This window comes from Rhinichthys klamathensis, unplaced genomic scaffold (genome assembly GCF_029890125.1).
Source record: "Rhinichthys klamathensis goyatoka isolate OS25496 unplaced genomic scaffold, OSU_Roscu_1.1 h1tg000150l_1, whole genome shotgun sequence".
Classification (NCBI taxonomy): domain Eukaryota; kingdom Metazoa; phylum Chordata; class Actinopteri; order Cypriniformes; family Leuciscidae; genus Rhinichthys; species Rhinichthys klamathensis.
Genome location: NW_026606685.1, coordinates 359,269 through 380,113, shown reverse-complemented (window position 1 = coordinate 380,113; position 20,845 = coordinate 359,269). Strand labels below are relative to the sequence as shown.

Sequence of the window (20,845 nt, the reverse complement as noted above, 5' to 3'; positions counted from 1 at the left end):
AACATTGTCTACTGCTGTTATCCCATTTCAATATGTTTCGGGATGGAATACTAAGTATGTACAGCATTCTGCATATAATATATGGTATACAGTCTGTTGCATTTTAAAAATAGTTTGTTAAAATGCTATATCATATGCAAGCATGAATGTTTCAAACAGTCGCATGTTAAATTGTTGTCACATGAGATCATTGTTTTGTATGTCGGCAAATTGCATCCACATATCACCTTGAAAATAAAAGTTATATAGCACTTTTTATTCCGTTTCATATAGACATGTCTCATTTTCATTAGTAAGATGTATTGCAACGATTCATTAAATTGATCAAAAGTGACAACATTTATAATGTTACAACAGTTTTCTGTTTTAAAGGAACACTCCGACTTTTTGGGACTTTAGCCTATTCACCTTATCCCCCAGAGTTAGAAAAGTCCATACATACCTTTTTCATCTCCGTGCGTGCTAAAAGTCTGTTTGACGCAACCACCGCTAGCCTAGCTTAGCACAAAGACTGGATGTAAATGGTTGCAGCTAGCATACTAATCCAAATAAGTGACAAAATAACGCAAACATGTTTCTATTTACATGTTGTGATTTGTATAGTCACAGAGTGTACAAAAAACAAAGTCACATGAGACACAGACATATTTTAACCGTATAAATACTGGGAACTATATTCTCTGAAGGCGACTATATATTTTCTGAAGGCGAAACACTGCTACTTGGGCGGAGTGATAACCGCAGCACCTGAGACGCGCCGTGGTGAGGAGCAGAGAGCGCGTCTCAGGTGCTGCGGTTATCACTCCGCCCAAGTAGCAGTGCTTCGCCTTCAGAGAATATAGTTCCCAGTATTTATACGGTTAAAATATGTCTGTGTCTCATGTGACTTCGTTTTTTGTACACTCTGTGACTATACGAATCACAACATGTAAATAGGAAAATGTTTGCGCTATTTTGTCACTTATTTGGATTAGTATGCTAGCTGCAACCATTTACATCCAGTCTTTGTGCTAAGCTAGGCTAGCGGTGGGTGCGTCAGATAGAGTTACAGCACGCACGGAGATGAAAAAGGTATGTATGGACTTATCTAACTCTGGGGGATAAGGTGAATAGGCTAAAGTTTCAAAAAGTCGGAGTGTTCCTTTAAATATGCTGTTCTTTTGAACATTCTATTCACCAAAGAATCCTGAGAAAAAGTATTATGGTTTCCATCAAAATATGAAGCAGCACAACGGTTTTCAAAATTAAGACTATTAATAGGAAGAAATGTTTCTTGAGCAGCAAATCAGCATATGATTTCTGAGGGATCATGTGACTGGAGTAATGATGCTGAAAATTCTACATTTTAAAATATATTAAAATAGAAAACAAGCATAAACACATATACATAGCAGTTCACCCATATGCACACAGAGAAAATCAGATGTGGTAACTTTGATTTGAACTCTCTGAACAAGGTTTAAATAAAGTATCCACATTCTGGGGGGAAAAATATATGTTTGTTTATTCAAGTTTATTCATCACTGGAGTGTGTGGTGTTTGATTATATGTATAAGTGGCGTGTGTGTACTCATGTGTTCGCTTGTTTGTGCGAGTGTGTGTGAGAGTTTATGAGTGTAAAGTTTGTCCTGGGTAATTATCCTGATCCCTGCTGAGGTGATTGTGGTTTGCATTGTGCAGTTTACGAGCTGAGACTGAAGTCTGCCAGTGCTGGCGAGTTACACCATCACAACATCAAAAAGAGAAAGAGATCCGCTGCTGTCTTTCTTCCATGACCGCACTCTTTTATTAGCTGCTAATTAAGTTTTGTATGGCAAAAAACATAAATATTCCGGAATTTCTCTTCGTTAAGTTGTCTGTAAAATTATGGATAGTCATCGCATAAATATTATTTTTTTTTGCATACTGCACATTTCAATGCTTGTGTGTTTGTTTGTGTGAGTGAGTGTTTGGTTTGTGTTTACGCATGTGTGCCTTTATGGATGGCAGATTATACTTGCACACACACACACACACAGTAACTTTGGGCTCGGAAAGATTTTAAAATACAATAAAATAACAGTAAAATAGCAAGTAATATCGTTCTGGCGCAGTATGGCTGCCGTCGCATCATTCAGGATGCTGCACATTGGTGGAGGTTGAGGACAAGTACAGATGTAAAGCGCTATAAAAATGTAACAAATTATTATTATTATATTATACAATATTATTACCATTTAAAATAGGCTAACTATTTTCTCTTTTAATATGTTTTGAAATGTCATTTATTACTGTGATGAAAAACTGAATTTTCAGCATCATTACTCCAGTCAGTGTCACATGATCCTTCAGAAATCATTCTAATATTCTGAGTTGATGCTCAATAAACATTTCTCAAAACAGTTGTGCTGCCCAGTATTTTTGTGGAAACTTCGATAAAAAAATCAGGATTCTTTGATGTATAGAAAGTTAAAAAGAACAGCATTTATTTTAAATAGAAACCTTATGTAGCCTAACAGTATAAATGTCTTCTTTACTGTCATTTTTCATCGATTTAATGCTGAATATTTTTTTTAATCTATATATTTATTACTGTGTGCTCCAAGTAATACCATGATGGTCTCCTTTGTCCAAAAAAAACATGGTATTATGACTGGTCGTCTTTTTGTAACTGTTTTTTTGTTACTGTCTGAGACCTTGAGGGGGCGCTACTGAATTTCAAATGACTGAAATGCCTGATGATTGCTTCATCTATCTATGTGATTTCTTAAGAACGAATCAAAAGCACACATGCATCCATTCATTGTTCCTCTATAGACACACAACCACACACACATACATACGCACTTAAAATGAAAAAGCAGAAGTCCTCCACACTCTCTACAGTTTTATGTCACTTTTTTAATGCCACTAAAAATATATATTTGCCACTTCCTCCAGCACAACACGTGCCAAACAACTGTGTCTGCAACAGCAAACCTTTGACATGGTGCCTGTGAGTGTGTTAAGGCAGACACGTGTCTGAAGGTATTTGCTCATAATTTCCCCACAAGAATGACAACTATTCAGGCTGAAAGTGAGTGTGTTTGTGCATGTGAGAGACAGAGAGAGGTGGGAGATACAGCAAACTCTAGAAAGATGTGGGTCAGCTTTCCATTAACCATAGCTCAAGCCACATGAAAAGTCTGGGGGTTTTGCTGTCGTACTGTTTTTGCACATGGGGTTATACTGAAACAATGTTATCAAGACATATCATGAACTTGTCTAAATTACCCATCTTTAAGGTCGGACTTGGGATATATTTGGCTTTGGAGCTTCTTCAAATGTTTAAAAGTCACATAAAATGTGCAATCTATACCATAAATATATCCTGGACATTCAATAGCCAGCATACATATGTGGTATCATCCTAAGGACAATTCATTTTTCTCCATTACAGTGAATTTTGTCAATATTTCATGAAAAGAGTGTATATGGAATCCTCCTAGGATCCAGCTTTTATATTTCATTTTGATTCATTTTTGTAAAATAAAATAAATTGTTATTAATTTTAAAGACAACATCTTTATATATATATATATATATATATATATATATATATATATATATATATATATATATATATATATATATATATATATATATTCAACATTTATTATTTTTATTATTATTATTATTAGGTGGTGGAGGTATTTTCATATTTAATTAAAATATAGTATATAACAATAACACAATTATTGGACTCATTATTATTATTCATTACATAGTATTGGTTGTATTATTATGTCATATTTAAATAAAATATACAATATAACAATAAAATAAATATTGGACTAAATATTCTTATGATTATTACTACTATTATTGTGTATTAGGTAGCAGTGCTTTCATTATTATATAATAATAATAATAATTATTGCATTTATTATTAATATTATTAGGTGGTGGTGATAGTATTGTCACATTTAATATCCTATAATATAAACATAATTATTTAATGTATTATTATTATTATCCTTATCCTCATCGTTATTATTGTGGTAGGCTTATTATTGTTGTCATGGTTAAAATAAAATATTGTAAAAAAAAAATGATGACTGAACTTCTTACTATAGTTAAATTATATTATTGTGATAGAATTGTCACATTTAAAATAAAACAAATGTAAAAAAAATATTATTATTATTTTGAAATAAAATGTTCACATTTAAAATAAAATGTAAAAATTAGATAATTATTGGACCACCTGTTATTGTTAGAAGAGTGAATGACATCTCCCCCCTTGCAGGGTCTCATGCAGAAGGTGGTTGACTGCAGTCACAGATCACAGCCATGTGATGCGCGGGGTGTGACTCAAACTTGCGTGGCCCGTGACATTAGTGAGTCTGGAAACTGACCAAAGGGGCTTCGCAACATTTTTTCAGCCCTGTAAATGTGTCAGGCACCGCTCTGAAGAGGTAAGTGGAACTCCTGCGTGACTTTTGAACCGATTAGTTAAAAACACGATGCTCGTGACGCTCGCGCGCCTCGCGATAATAAGGTGTTAGTAGCACAACGTGTTCATGTAGAAGAGAAAGAGTGCACCAAATGATTATTGGGGGCATAATGTCGCTGTCAAGCAGTAAAAAGAGGAGAGACTATCTAAATGAACACAAGGCCGTTTCGTTCTTTTGGATTAAACTTACATGGAACGTGCAAATATTGCATATGCTTTAGTTCACTCGTCTGCTCTTGCGCGGAAAATAGATCTGTTTTGAAAGTTCATACATCTGTTTTTCTTCATATTAGAGCCTAGTTCCGCTCCTTCATATATTTCCAAAAGCAATAATTAGAATAAATAAACACAAAACAATCGTATCGCACTGTAAATGCTGTGTAAATGAAATTAGCAAGTATAAAGGAAACATTGAAATGCTCCTCTAACGGGAACACCCACCCTCACACTGTAACTTCGGTTCGATTATATGTGCAAATATTACTTACAGCCCTGAATCAACACTTGGACGCGATCACGACTCATTTATGATGGTAATAAGTCGCTTTTAATGTTCAGTTATTTGTATGATGGTATTGCATAGCGCTTGTTTTTTATAAGGAAAGCTGCAGTTTGACTCCGCCCACACACGCGGTTTGTTTGTATCCATTCACGTGTTTTTGGACACAAAATAGCGTTTTTCTCCATTTTTATTAAGATGACTCATACAAGATGGCAATTACAGGAAAGATGTTAAACTAAAAAAAAAAAAACACTGCATGCCAGCTATGAGCAGAAATTAAATATCTATGTAAAAACCATAAAATATTTTTAAATAGATAAATAAAACTGAGGCATTCAATGACTTGTTCTTACAATAAAAACAAAACAGGGTTTTTTTATGCTTTTTACTTGTTCAGAATGATCATATATATTTTAAAAGGGGGCATAAAGTAACTGGGTATTTGACATTTTTCATAAGATTTTAGGTTAAAATTGATACACAGACAATTTATAATATATATCTGTTGAACTATAGGGTGTTACTGTTGTCGCTAGTTGACATCAGGTCAACCACCACGCATTTGCAGTGTTTCCTCTTAATGTCAAGATGTTTAGATTATACAAATGTATTAGTTAAGGTTGTATTGAATATGCATGTGATTAATGACTTCAAACACTAACTGTACATCTGGTTGTTTTCACCGAGGCATAGAAGATCACTGCCAAACAAGTCAAACGTGTTGGTATTTGTGACATATCACCATGCAGTAGTAATGTGGGATTCTTTTACAAAACCAAATGATATTATCATGCAGGTCTCTCTTCATCTGACGCGCGTGTGTGTGTGGGTGTGGGTTTCTGTACGTGCACAGGGTTTTTTGGAAGTGAGATTGTGGATATGACGGGTTTTTTTTGCATTTGACACAGTGGAGTTGTTTGATCTGTAGCATTTGATGGAGCGGAAACACAAGCGCATGAGTCAGAAGAGTTAGCGGAAGATAGAAAGCTCAAACTCGCCCAGGTCACATCCTCCAGGCCACCACTAATCTTAAATCTGGTATCCTTAATCAACAAATATCCTTAAAAAAAAAAAAAAATCCTGTTAATTTTACTTTAAAAAAAAGCCCACAGTGACAATGCTTCAAATCTTATAAAACTGTTTGTTCATTTTGTTTGAATCATATCCAGAGAGAAAAGTGACGCTCATTAGATAATTATGTATAAAGGGTAGGCATAATAAGCATAGGCTTCAGCCTACACCATTTTCGGTTATTATGTATATTATTTTTCTTTACTATGGGAAATTATCTGTGAGGACAGAAATACATTTTTGTTGAATTGAATTGAAAGTATTACAAGATTGCATATTGGTGCCTGTATATTTTACAACTGTGTTGGTTGACAAAACACCATCAGCGTAACACACATGACATGACACTAAAATAATGCAATAAACATTAACTAAAGTGAAACAGCTTCTCTAGCAAGAATAAATGTAGGATGAGACTTGCTTTTGTCCATTGGGAATTGATTGGATGGCTGTGGTTTGCTATTGGTGGATCTCATGTGATTGACAGGTTTCCCCGCCCTCACGCCAGTAAACACATCATCAGAGAAGACAAGAGATGCTGCAAGAGGGAGGGGAAGTTATTTTGATTAAAGATTATGATAATGATGTGCACGGATAAATAATTTAAAATAAATATTGCAATATTACATTAAAATAGAATTGTCCACTTTCATGGTGATTTTAACCAATTAACAGGTTGGTACTCTAGCAATTTGTTTCTTTTAAAATTACCAAAACAAATTTTTACAATGTATTATTGATCGTAATGTATATTAAACACTTTCTGATACAGTAAAGTCACAAACTAGACACAGTATACGTCCTATACATTTATGAAAGAGTATGTGTTGTATATGCCATTTTAAACATAGCAATTGTGATGTAATTCCGTTTAGATAGGAATAGGAAGATGATGCTTGTCGGGTTTCTAAGTATTCTAGTGTTTCTAAGAAAAATGTGAATTACCTCTAACCCATCTGAAAATACAAACCGAAAGCACACATGTGCAAATGTGGTGTGTGGTGTGTGGTGCACATCCAGATGTGTGTCTTTGTTCAAGTGTGTGTGTGTGTGTGTGTGTGTGTGTGTGTGTGTGTGTGTGTGTGTGTGTGTGTGTGTGTGTGTGTGTGTGTGTGTGTGTGTGTGTGTGTGTGTGTGTGTGTGTGTGTGTGTGTGTGTGTGTGTGTGTGTGTGTGTGTGTGTGTGTGTGAAGAGTGGCACTGTTGCAGGCGGTAGGATAGATTTTTTTCCTTTGCATTTTTCTTCACATGAATTGAAGGAAATGGTACAGGACCTCCGTCTCCTTCCCCTCCACACAATCTCTCTTTCATTGTTTTTTTTTTTTTTCCTATTTTATGGGAGCAGGATATAACTGTAGGTTTTTTTTTACTTCTTTGAACGAGAAAGATATGTGCTCTGTGTAGTGTGACTTATTTCAATAAATGATTAGCTACAGAATGATTATAGTTTTCAGCAATACTACTCTACTCACATAGAGTTGACAGTGTGTTCTGTATTACTGTGCTGTGTCTTTTCTAACTAATTTGCAGCGGTTTTACCGTTGTGGATGATGAAAAAATGCCTCGGTTGTGACGAGATATGCAGAGCCAGTCTGGCCATTCTTCTCTGACCTCTGGCATCAATAAGGCATTTTTGCCCACAGAACTGCTACTCACTGGATATTTTCTCTTTTTCGGTCCATTCTCTGTAAATCCCAGTAGATCAGCAGTTTCTGAAATACTCAGACCAGCCCGTCTGGCACCAACAACCATGAAACATTCATAGTCACTTTTCTTTGCCATTCTGATGCTCAATTTGGACTTCAGCAGATCGTTCTGACAATGTCTGCATGCCTACTGCATTGAGTTGCTGCCATGTGATTGGCTGATTAGATATGTGTTAAAGGGATACTCCACTTTTTTTGGAAATAGGCTTATTTTACAACTCCCCCAGAGTTAAACTGTTGAGTTTTACTGTTTTTGAATCCATTCAGCCGATCTCCGGTTCTGGCGGTACCACTTTTAGCATAGCTTAGCATACATCATTGAAGTGGACAAGACCATTAGCATTTCTCAAAAAAAAATGACCAAAGAGTTTCGATATTTTTCCTATTTAAAACTTGACTCTTCTGTAGTTACTCTTCTGCTAAGCTATGCTAAAAGTGGTACCGCCAGAACCGGAGATCGGCTGAATGGATTAAAAAACGGTAAAACTCAACAGTTTAAAGGGATACTCCACTTTTTTTGGAAATAGGCTCAATTTACAACTCCCCCAGAGTTAAACTGTTGAGTTTTACCGTTTTTGAATCCATTCAGCCGATCTCCGGTTCTGGCGCTACCACTTTTAGCATAGCTTAGCATACATCATTGAAGTGGACAAGACCATTAGCATTTCTCATTAAAAAATGACCAAAGTGTTTCGATATTTTTCCTATTTCAAACTTGACTCTTCTGTAGTTACATCGTGCACTAAGACCGACGGAAAATGTAAAGTTGCGATTTTCTAGGCTGATATGGCTAGGAACTATACTCTCATTCCTGCGTAATAATCAAGAAACTTCACTGCCGTACCATGAGAGCAGCAGGCGTAATGATATGACGCAGCGCCTGAAAATAGTTCCGTTGTGTTGACGGAAGGTAGCCTATTTTCAGGCGCTGCGTCATATCATTACGCCTGCTGCTCTCATGGTACGGCAGTGAAGTTTCTTGATTATTACGCAGGAATGAGAGTATGCTAATGGTCTTGTCCACTTCAATGACGTATGCTAAGCTATGCTAAAAGTGGTACCGTCAGAACCGGAGATCGGCTGAATGGATTCAAAAACGGTAAAACTCAACAGTTTAACTCTGGGGGAGTTGTAAAATGAGCCTATTTCCAAAAAAAGTGGAGTATCCCTTTAACTCTGGGGGAGTTGTAAAATGAGCCTATTTCCAAAAAAAGTGGAGTATCCCTTTAACAGGCAGTTGAACAGGTGTACTCCATATACATACACATATATATATATATACAGGGCTTGACATTAACTTTTTTGCTCACTAGCCAATGTGGCTAGTGGTTTTCCAAAGTTACTAGCCACACAGCATTTTTACTAGCCACATTTTTGTTGTTGTGAAATTACCTGATTAAAGTTGACTATGGCGTGCTAAAATTTACTTGAACTAGATTTACAACCCTTTTAAATGTAAAACCACTGTACACACGCAAATCAAGACTAGGTATAACAATACAGGTCATTATCATTAGCTCTGATAAGGTTGTGTGTAAAGCTCCTTTAAAGCTCCTATAAAACCATGTATTAAGATGAAGACATAGCTTCTTATTGCATAATAAAAGTGGTGCATGGATGTAGAAGATTAATAAAAAATATAAAAAAATAAACTGAAAAAACCTTTAGCATTAGAAACACTGTCTGTTTAAATATCAGAATCAGAATTACTTTATTGAGCCCCGATGGGAAATTCTTTGTTACACGTTGCGTTTTCTGTGTCTTTGCACAGCAGAAACGTGTCTGACTGGTGTCTGCTGGTAACGTACATGGAGGGCTATCTCGGGATTCGGGCGTTGCAGCATAGACGGCAAAATAGGCTATAAGAATATTTCGTTCTGTATTGACAGGTGCAATATTTGATTTTTTTTAAATTATATCTGCATTTGCCAAAACCTATGGACTTTCAAACATAAAAATGCCATTTATTAATATGTGTTCGTGTCAACATGACATATTTTCCTATTCTATTTAGCCTGGAAACGCTTCCAACAGGCTTGCGTGTCGCGTGAGAAATAGGCGTCGGTTTTTTTTCTAGCATGCACGCGTTTTCGGCGCGGCTCGAGACGCGCGTCACGCAGGCAGTGTGCAAGTTCTAACCTGTTAACATGGGAGCCGAAATAAAAACGGACACACCACGCAGCGGAGACGCGCACGCCACGCAGCCAGTGCGCTTCAGATGCCTTTTGAAAAGACTACAATTATTCAACCCGCCAAAGTGGCTAGTTGAAGTGACTGTGTTACCCGCCACGAGCAAAATCCACCCGCATTTGGCGGGTTGGCGGGTGTTAATGTCAAGCCCTGTATATATATATATATATATATATATATATATATATATATATATGACCCTGGACCACAAAACCAGTCACATGGGTCAATTATTTGAAATTGAGATTTATACATCATCTGAAAGCTGAAAGCTTTCCATTGATGTATGGTTTGTTAGGATAGGACAATATTTGGTCGAGATACAACTATGAAAATCTGGAATCTGAGGGTGCAAAAACATTTAAACATTGAATCGCCTTTAAAGGTGTCCATTTATGTTAGTGATTGTGCAGCATTCACTCACAAAAATAAATGTTTTATATATTTACGGTAGGAAATTTACAAAATATCTTCATGGAACATGATCTTTAATTAATATCCTAATGATTTTTGGCATAAAAGAAAAATCAATGATTTTGACCCATATAATGTATTGTTGACTATTGCCACAAATATACCCGTGCGACTTGTGAGTGGTTTTGTGATCCAGGGTCACATTATATATATATATATATACACTCACCGGCCACTTTATTAGGTACCCCATGCTAGTAACGGGTTGGACCCCCTTTTGCCTTCAGAACTGCCTCAATTCTTCTTGGCATAGATTCAACAAGGTGCTGGAAGCATTCCTCAGGGAGTTTGGTCCATATTGACATGATGGCATCACACAGTTGCCGCAGATTTGTCGGCTGCACATCCATGATGCGAATCTCCCGTTCCACCACATCCCAAAGATGCTCTATTGGGTTGAGATCTGGTGACTGTGGAGGCCATTTTAGTACAGTGAACTCACTGTCATGTTCAAGAAACCAATTTGAAATGATTAGAGCTTTGTGACATGGTGGAAGTAGCCATCAGAGGATGGGTACATGGTGGCCATAAAGGGATGGACATGGTCAGAAACAATGCTCAGGTAGGCCGTGGCATTTAAACGATGCCCAATTGGCACTAAGGGGCCTAAAGTGTGCCAGGAAAACATCCCCCACACCATTACACCACCACCACCAGCCTGCACAGTGGTAACAAGGCATGATGGTTCCATGTTCTCATTCTGTTTACGCCAAATTCTGACTCTAACATCTGAATGTCTCAACAGAAATCGAGACTCATCAGACCAGGCAACATTTTTCCAGTCTTCAACTGTTCAATTTTGGTGAGCTCTTGCAAATTGTAGCCTCTTTTTCCTATTTGTAGTGGAGATGAGTGGTACCCGGTGGAGTCTTCTGCTGTTGTAGCCCATCCGCCTCAAGGTTGTGCGTGTTGTGGCTTCACAAATGCTTTGCTGCATACCTCGGTTGTAACGAGTGGTTATTTCAGTCACTGTTGCCCTTCTATCAGCTCGAACCAGTCTGGCCATTCTCCTCTGACCTCTGGCATCAACAAGGCATTTCCGCCCACAGAACTGCCGCTCACTGGATGTTTTTTCTTTTTCGGACCATTCTCTGTAAACCCTAGAGATGGTTGTGCGTGAAAATCCCAGTAGATTAGCAGTTTCTGAAATACTCAGACCAGCCCTTCTGGCACCAACAATCATGCCACATTCAAAGTCACTCAAATCAACTTTCTTCCCCATACTGATGCTCGGTTTGAACTGCAGGAGATTGTCTTGACCATGTCTACATGCCTAAATGCACTGAGTTGCCGCCATGTGATTGGCTGCTTAGAAATTAAGTGTTAACGAGCAGTTGGACAGGTGTACCTAATAAAGTGGCCGGTGAGTGTAGGTTGTTCATAACATTGAAGTAGATGCTCTCACACACTTAAAATCGTGCTTGCTCATTAATCAACATGCTTATTCTGCTAATTACTATTTATTATGGCTTGTAGGCACAGAATATGTTACAGGCACCACAATCCGTGTTTGTGTGCATTTGTGAATGTGGGTTAGTAGTTTGTTTAAAATAAAACAGGACTTGTTTGTACATGTCATGTCGTACAGTGTGGAAGAGAACATGTGCCCTGAAGACTACACACCCGTCCCACATGCAGAAAAACCTATGGCTGTGCAGCATACTTGCAATGTATTATTTTCTCACTTTTCTCATGTTACACTAATCTGATACCTTGATCAGAACTGACACCAAAACTCTCCTTTTTTAACATATCAGTTTGGCAGATGAGACTGGTCCAGTCTGTTAGGCATGGCTGTTACTGTCAAGCTGAAAAAAAAGAACAAGATTCAATTGAACCAGGTATCAGAAACACTATCAGGATAAAAAGGGGAATGTGTATCTCTGCACATCTCTAGAAGTCGAACACTACATGCCTCAGTGTTCTCGTTAGACACTTTATTTCCACTTTTCGAATTTCCAATCTGATATGTGATGGGAAAAGGGGAGTAGATCGAGTTAGCCAAAAAGCGGATTCGAACTTGGGTCGATTTGCGTCAAAGCAAGCAAGAATCTCTTCCTTGTGTTCATTTAGTAAAAAATAATCTTTTGTACTGCATTTTACTTACAGTAAACGTTGAGTCTACTTATTTTTAATAACAGTTGGCTGTATAATTGAAATGGACATTCCTCTCATTAAAAAACAAGACTATACAGTTCAATCGTTTTGGGGTCAGTATGTTTTTATTTTATTTTAAGAAATTAATCATTGTATTTTGCAAGGATGCATTAAATTGATCAAAAGTGACAGTGAAGCTGTTTATGTTACAAAAGATTTCTATTTCAAATTAGATTCATTTCTTTTGAACTTTCTATTCATCAAAGAATCATGGGGGAAAAAATCACGGTTTCCACAATAATAATAAGCAGCACAACTGTTTTCAACATTTATAATGATGAGAAATTATTCTCAAGCAGCAAATCAGCATATTAGAATAATTTCTGAAGGATCATGTGACACTGAGGAGGACACATGATGCTTAAAATTTAGCTTTGCATCACAGGAATAAATTACATTTTAAAACGGTTATTTTAAATTGTAATAATATTTTATTTCACTATATTCCTGTGTTTACTGTATTTCTGATAAAAAATGAAGCTTTGGTGAGCATGAGATACTTCTTTGAAAATCATACAAAAAATCTTACCAACCCCAAACCTCTGAACTGTATATTGTGTAAATACATAAAACAAATATCTGTTGAATGTCATCAAAAGTCTAAAATGACTCAGCTTATGTTTCTAACCCGTTTTTCCTTTGCTGGGCTATAATTGTAATTGTAAATGTCTAAACATTTGAGTTTAGGTATCAATCATCTCCACAGCACAAACAAATAAATCTTCCAAAAACACAAGACGATACCACAAAATTCCATACTTGTAGTGTTCAGGGTTTCTTGACTCAAATCCCTTTAAGTATGAGCAGATGTAATAGTGATGCTTGTCTTAGCAAACACCTCAAATTAGCATTAACCGTGCACTGCTGTGAAGCACTGACAGCTGCTCGTCTGATCTCAGCCTTTGTTCGACTTTGAACGGTTCAAGATTGTTTTTCATCATTACTGAAAAACTACAATTAAACAAAGCAGCCATCTGGAAGGGAAACAACCCGTTTGATAAAGCAGACGTTGCAAATGCCTGTCTTTTGATTGACTCCATGTCCTTTGTGTTTGCCTGTAGGTCTGGAATGTCATTATGGAGCAAAACAGCCTTCAAGATCTGAATAAAAATTACACGGTGCCAGTACAGAACGACCAGGTCTGACCACACACACACACACAGACACACACCGCTGGCACAGGCCTGGGCTCACGTGGCATGCGCTGTTAATGCGTTTATGAATCATCAATCCGATAATGCTGACATTATCACGCTGCTCTGACTCTCACTTACACTGTCTCTTTCTGTTCCTCTGTCTGTCTCTCAGAGCCAGAGGAACATGCTATTACATTTTACATGTACATTTATGCATTTGGCAGATGCTTTTATGCAAAGCGACATACGTTGGTACACATTTGTTCTTGATTCAAACCCATGATCTTAGCATTGCTGGCGTCATGCTCTACTGTTTGTGCTACAGGAAGACTGTCGATATGGATATGAATACTATTCGGATCTGTCCAACTTCCTCATTGAGAAAATGATTGGCCGTGGTCAGTTCAGCGAGGTTTATAGAGCCACATGTCTACTGGACAACCGGCAAGTGGCACTAAAGAAAGTACAGGTGAACATTTACATGAATTGAAATTGCATTTTAGCATACTACTTTTTTTTTCTATACTAAATCTTCTGTATGCATAAAAGTATACTCAGATGATCTAATAAATTTGACAAAATGTGTATAACCTGTGAAAACTGTGTGGAATAGAGAATCCCATAATGCAATGCTCTCGACTTAAACCTTATAATGCCAGTGTGACAGATGAACCAAGAATGATCATTTATTACTCAACATTTAATCAGATGTTTATGCAAAATCTCACCAAAAGTTAACAAAATTGGATTCAAATATAATATAATATAATAAAATGAATAAATATAAAGAATATAAATATTTATAAATTAAATGAAATATGTAATGTGGTGAGTTCATGTGACCTAATGAATCAGCATGATCTGTTCCTTGACTCAAATGAATCACCAAAAGTAAAAAAAAAAATGTAACACAAAATTGGATTAAAATGCAATACATATATATATTAATATGAATAATTATAAAGAATATAAATTATAAATATTTATAAATTAAACATGCAATGAATGAAGTGGTAATGTGACCAATGAACCAAACATGATTTGTATATTTTTTAATACACCATTTAATCACTTTGAAGTGTTTTTTTTTTTTTACACGAAATTGGATTTAGAATTTATTTAAGGAAATATATATAAAAATGTGTCACATATTAAATAAAACATGCAATGTAAGTGAGGTCTTGTGACAGTGTGGCATTGTACTTTTATCTGTACATTGTGTATACTATTTTCATTTAGTACTTTTAAGAAATAGCAGCCAGTAACCAGTATACTGTGCATTGACCGCAGTAACCAGTATATCCTAGCATTCCATTCCATCTCCAAAATCCTGTGCAAAAAAGCTATTTCAAGTGAACTTCTAAGAAATCTTGCTTTCATCTAGTAGTGGAATCTGTTTTCAAAATGGATGAATGAACCGTGATTTAAGATGTTGACGGATTTAACAGTCTGTCAACATCTTAAATCACGGTTCATTCAACCATTTTGAAAACAGATTCCACAACTATAAGAAAAACAAGATTTCTCAGAAGTGCTCTAGAAGTGTTTTTAATAAACCAGTGCAGATTTCGCTGTGTGTTGTATTTCAGATCCTGGTCTGGGTGTATGTTGTAATATTATGATGTTTTCTCAGATCTTTGAAATGATGGATGCTAAAGCCCGGCAGGACTGCATTAAAGAGATCGACTTGTTAAGGGTTAGTTGCGTGTTTTTTCGAACTTATGCATGCGTCTCTATATGTGACAGTTTGTGATATTTTATATTCATTCTGTAATTGCAGCAACTAAACCATCCAAATGTCATAAAGTATCTGGCCTCATTTATTGAAGACAACGAGCTGAATATTGTTCTGGAGTTAGCAGGCGCTGGTGACCTATCCCAGATGATTAAGGTCAGTCTTACCTGACACATTAAATGCCCAAATATTTTTTGGGATCCAGTTACTTGGGTTAAAAATGGTATGTGCATGTGTCAGTGTTATTTTAAAGGGGTCCTATTGTGTTTTTTTACGTTCAACTTTCTTTAGTGTTGCTGCTTGAAAAAGATCTGCAAAGTTACAAAGCACAAAGTCACTCCAGCGGGAGTTATTCTCTATATCAGTGCCACTGTTTCTGAACTCCCTGAAACGCCTCCTTTGTAGTCTTGAGTTTCTTCCGGGAACGAACACGGCACAATATTCCTCACTGAAATAATAGTGTACGCTAAAACGGGGGCAAAGCCTTAATGTGCACTAGTGGTCTTGTAGACTAACAATGGCTGTCGTGTGCGTGTGTCTGTTAATTCCACAAGACCGTAGGTTATCCCATTTGACATTTTAGGTTTCAGAAATGCGCCTTCAATGCTGAGCCCCGAAAAGAAGTGAGCTCCACGGCAGACTTCTACCCATGTCCCGTCATGAAAGTGTGGACTCGGAGGAAGATTGCGAGGGCTTAGGGTTCCATTTGGGACAGGGCCTTGGTAGTGTGTTGAATCTCTGGGTTATGGTAAGGGGCGTGACATTTCCGAAACGTTTGAAAACGGTTGACCAATCACAACACACTAATCTAGCCAACCAAAGCAAATTGAGCTTTTCAGAAGGAGGGACAGGAACTAAACAGAGCGTTACTGACAGATTGGGAAGAGAGGTGCTGCAATAATGTAAAATATGTGTAAAATCATGTTTTTTTGAACATTCAAGCATTAAAACCTATTCTAGTAGACCCCAAAAACTAAATTTAAAGAAGTCCATAATAGGTCCCCTTTAATACCATTGATGCACTATTATAGTTTTTGTTTCCTGTTTTCATTTGAATTTTAGTTGAAGTTTTAGTCATTTTATTGTTTTAGTGTTTTTGACATTTGTATTAGTTTGTTAGTTTTTTTTATGTCTATATTGTTTTTATTACATTTTAGTTTATTTAGTAGGGATGCACTGAAATGAAAATTCTGAAAACCGAAACCGAAAATGCTTTTAAAAATTGTTTATTTCTTATTTTAGATGAGGTTTTTTCATATGATTGAATTATTATTCAAATTCTTAATGAAATTCAATCATTTTAATGGTGCTGAATTAAAAAAATCCAATCCAATAAAATAAAATAACTGCATTTTTATTGAAAGTAACACTAAAATTGGACAGAAAATATATAAATATTAAATATCAAAATATTATTCTTTATTAAATTGAGTGAAACCTGAGTGCTGAACACACTGAGCAGCGGGGCGATTTATATTTTCGGCCAAAATTTCGGTGTATCCCTATTATTTAGTTTAACTTATTTTAGTACTTCAACTTCAATTTAGGCAACATTCAAGTTTATGCTTAATTTTATTTCAGTTAATGAAAATGTGAAAAAGCTTTAGCTAACGATAATAACCCTGGCATGTGTGTAGTATTTTATGAAGAAGCGGAGGTTGATTCCCGAGCGAACGATATGGAAGTATTTCGTGCAGCTCTGCAGCGCACTGGAACACATGCACTCCCGCAGAGTCATGCATCGAGGTAAACACACACACACACTCTCTTTCTAAAAGAGACACGCATGGTTTCTTTCATTCGTGTGCCCCCATTTCTTTTGTACTCCTGTCAATGTCTGTGTTTCAGATATAAAACCAGCCAACGTCTTCATCACAGCTACTGGAGAGGTCAAACTCGGTGACCTTGGACTAGGCCGATACTTTAGCTCCAAAACCACTGCTGCACATTCTCTTGGTACCACTGACCATCCACACAAACACATTCACACTGAATGAAATAACAGAACCAGTCCAGACAATACAAAAATGTGCTTATCTGTGTCGTTCCCAGTTGGAACTCCATATTACATGTCTCCCGAGAGGATTCATGAGAACGGATACAATTTCAAATCAGACATCTGGTCCTTGGGCTGCTTGCTGTATGAGGTACACAAACACATCTGCATTCTATACGCATATACACACATCACTTATACTCACCCAGGCTGCATTTATTTCATCAGAAATACAGTAATATTGTGAAATATTATTACAATTTAAAATGACTGTTTTCTATTTTAATATATTGTAAAATGCACTTTATTCCTGTGATCAAAGCTGAATTTTCAGCATCATTACTCCAGTCTTCAGTGTCACATGATCCTTCAGAAATCATGCTGATTTGCTGATCAAGAAATATTTCGCATTATTATCATGTTGAAAAGAGTTTAATATTAGTGTGGAAACCATGATAGAATTTTTTTTCTGGATTTCTTCAGAAAAAAATCTTTTTTTAATATAGTAAAATTCTATATTTTTACTTTTGATCAATTTAATGCATCCTTGCTGATTAAAAGTATTACTTCCTTTAAAAAAAAAATAATGTTTTGTGATGTTGTGATGTGATGCCAATGGGAGAACATCAGCTGATATTTGAACTGACATCTAAAACAGAAATTTCTTAATAAATAAATTGCTAAATATTTCTAAATATGAATATTGTGTATTTTTCGTGGATTGTTTGCATTGTGCTGTTATTTAAGTTAGTTTATAGTTTCCCAATAAAATCCAGTTCGAGCTGTTGCATACTGTTGATTACCATAAAAGAAAATCATGTTGATTTGTCCCTTAATTTGAATAAATGAATACAAATATGATGTTTTATACTAATGCACTTGCAACCATAGTCTCTCTGTAGGGCAAGACACTGCACCAGATTAAATGTTGAAATGCACACTTTTTTTTCAAAGTTCAACCACAGTGGTTAACATGAAACTAGTGTGATAGTGATAGTCAAATAGAAAGCATGGCAAGTTTCTAACAATACGAGCAAAGACACAAAGGGTTGTAATGATGTTTTCCTTTAAAGGATGTCATGAATGATATTTGTGTCTCTGTCAGATGGCAGCTCTGCACAGCCCCTTCTACAGCGACAAGATGAACCTGCTCTCATTGTGTCAAAAGATCGAACAGTGTGATTACCCACCTCTCCCATCAGAGCACTACTCCCAGAAGGTACGACACACACACACACACACACACACACACACACACATTTAGAATGCGGTTTTCCATGTCACTGCGCTACTTTTCCATTGTTTTTCAATGGAAACAGATTGATATCTTTAACCGTCGCGCTCGAGTCTTGCATTTTTCTGCAGCGTCTCACGCATGACACAGCATTATAAAAACACGGCGCTCAAGTTCAAACTCACACGATGCCCAAATATTGGGTGAAATTTTAATTGGAGCTATTTATTTTTATCGTCACATCATTAGTGCTGAATGAAATAGTTGTAATAGGGTTAAGTCCATGCATTAAAACATACATTGGCATTCTGATTACCCCTGAATCAGACTAAAATTCTCTAATTATGTTGTACATTAAAATGAATAAATGATATCTGCATACATTCATGTTAGTTTTGTTCTGTTTACCCTAAGGAGGGTTATTGCTGCTCTTATCCATGCTAGGGAGTTCTTGCCCAGAACAGAACCATACCGCCAATCCAAACTATATGCTAATTGTCAATCATATTTGACGATAGTGGTCCTGACAGAAACAAAACAAAAAGTCTCTTCCCTCTTCACCAAGGCTGCATTTATTTGATCAAAAATATAGTAAAAACAGTAATATTGTGAAATATTATTACCATTTAAAGTAACTATTTTATATTTTAAAATGCAATTTATTCCTGTGATCAAAGCTGTATTTTCAGCATCATTACGCCAGTCTCACATGATCCTTCAGAAATAATTCTAATATGCTGATTTGTTGCTTAAGAAACTGTTTTTGCTGCTTAATATTTATGTGGAAAACCTGATACATTTGTTTAGGATTCTTTTGAACATAAATGTTATGATGCCTGATGATGCTGTCTAGGTAGTCAGCTCACTAGATTTTGTAATAGCCCATCTCAACAATCATAGCATGAAGACACAAAGTCACTGCCTGCATCCGAAATCACATACTCTCTTGACTAGATACTAATTTTGTACTTTGCGAGTATGTTCTATATAGTATGAATGTGATCTGGACTTACTACATTACTACATTTGCCGTGTTTTATAATGTTATCATGACCTACCAGTGTCCGTTGCATCACGTCACTGCCATTCACAAATCCTCTCCCATGGCCTCATCATGGGATAGTAAAGTGTCCAGTGGATACACACTTCAGAATCTTGCCGCAAGTAGTTGGTCATCATATTTGCCTTTTATGAGTGCTGTAAATTCGGACATACGTCTCTCGTCACCTACTGTTTTTCAGCTACTACTGTATAGTAATGTATGCAGTTTCAGATATGTGAACAACATCTCTTGTTAACTACACACCTTGTATGTGTTTCAGCTCAGAGATCTGGTCAGCATGTGTATCAACCCAGATCCCGGCCAGCGGCCCGACATCAGCTTCGTCCTGCAGTTCGCCACACAGATGGAGAGGTGGACGGCCAGCACCTGATACAAACACACACACCTGCAGCCAGGAGAACCATTGCGCAAACCTGTGATCTCTGCTCTCTCAATCCAACTGATCAAGCTATAGAAATATCTAGAAATGAGTAAAGAGAGAATGCCATCAGTGATAGTTTCAAGCTGAGCGTTTCTCTAGATTTGTATTGAAAGGAATGCCGATATACATTCTGTTGTGCCTTCGAGTGATGTTTCACAGTGCTGTATGCTGATTGGTTTAGAGAAAGTTGGTTAGGTCAGGTGACCCAGTGCCTCATGTTGATGATGTCAAAGCAAGGTGGTTATATTTATACATACTTTTTTCTGTAGGCCTATATTACATAACAACATATAAAGAGCCTTACAGTTGAGTTACTTATTGCTCTTTATGTTTCTGATACGCATACATACGCACACAATTGTTAAGTGTTTCCTCAAGGAAACACTCGTTTGTGAGATCTTGTTCTCTGGTCAAATATCTACCATGTGAAAGTGTTAATTATATTCATTGTTCCAAAGAGGTTATTTTTAAGGAATTTTGAAACATTTTCTCACGTTAAAATGTGTAATTAACAATAAAATTTTACTTTTGACTTTGTGACAACATTGTTTTGAAGAACATTTAAAGTGTTTTAAAGACTTTATTAAACACTAAATTAGGAACTGAGAACTCATATTATCTGGTGATAAGCAAATGTATTGTTAACTGCTATCATTTATCAAACAAAACATAATACTAAAGGAAACA

General features: G+C 36.4%; 1 protein-coding gene across 1 annotated transcript; it reads left to right on the top strand.

Moving 5' to 3' along the window:
- The first annotated feature begins 4,284 nt into the window (after positions 1-4,284).
- On the top strand, positions 4,285-20,695 carry nek6 (NIMA-related kinase 6). The gene is made up of 10 exons (XM_056258268.1): positions 4,285-4,436; positions 13,635-13,712; positions 14,035-14,178; positions 15,343-15,405; positions 15,490-15,600; positions 17,082-17,190; positions 17,293-17,400; positions 17,497-17,591; positions 18,546-18,659; positions 19,997-20,695. The coding sequence occupies exons 2-10, from the start codon at positions 13,650-13,652 to the stop codon at positions 20,105-20,107; spliced, it is 918 nt and encodes a 305-aa protein (XP_056114243.1). The 5' UTR covers positions 4,285-4,436; positions 13,635-13,649; the 3' UTR covers positions 20,108-20,695.
- The last annotated feature ends 150 nt before the right edge of the window (positions 20,696-20,845 follow it).

What these genes read in the sequence shown, in the direction of transcription:
- nek6 (XM_056258268.1), top strand. Translation starts at nt 13,650, where the DNA reads ATGGAGCAAAACAGCCTTCAAGATCTGAATAAAAATTACACGGTGCCA. An exon ending in TGCCAGTACAGAACGACCAG is followed by an intron (nt 13,713 to 14,034) that starts GTCTGACCACAC and finishes TTTGTGCTACAG; the next exon opens with GAAGACTGTCGATATGGATA. An exon ending in TGGCACTAAAGAAAGTACAG is followed by an intron (nt 14,179 to 15,342) that starts GTGAACATTTAC and finishes ATGTTTTCTCAG; the next exon opens with ATCTTTGAAATGATGGATGC.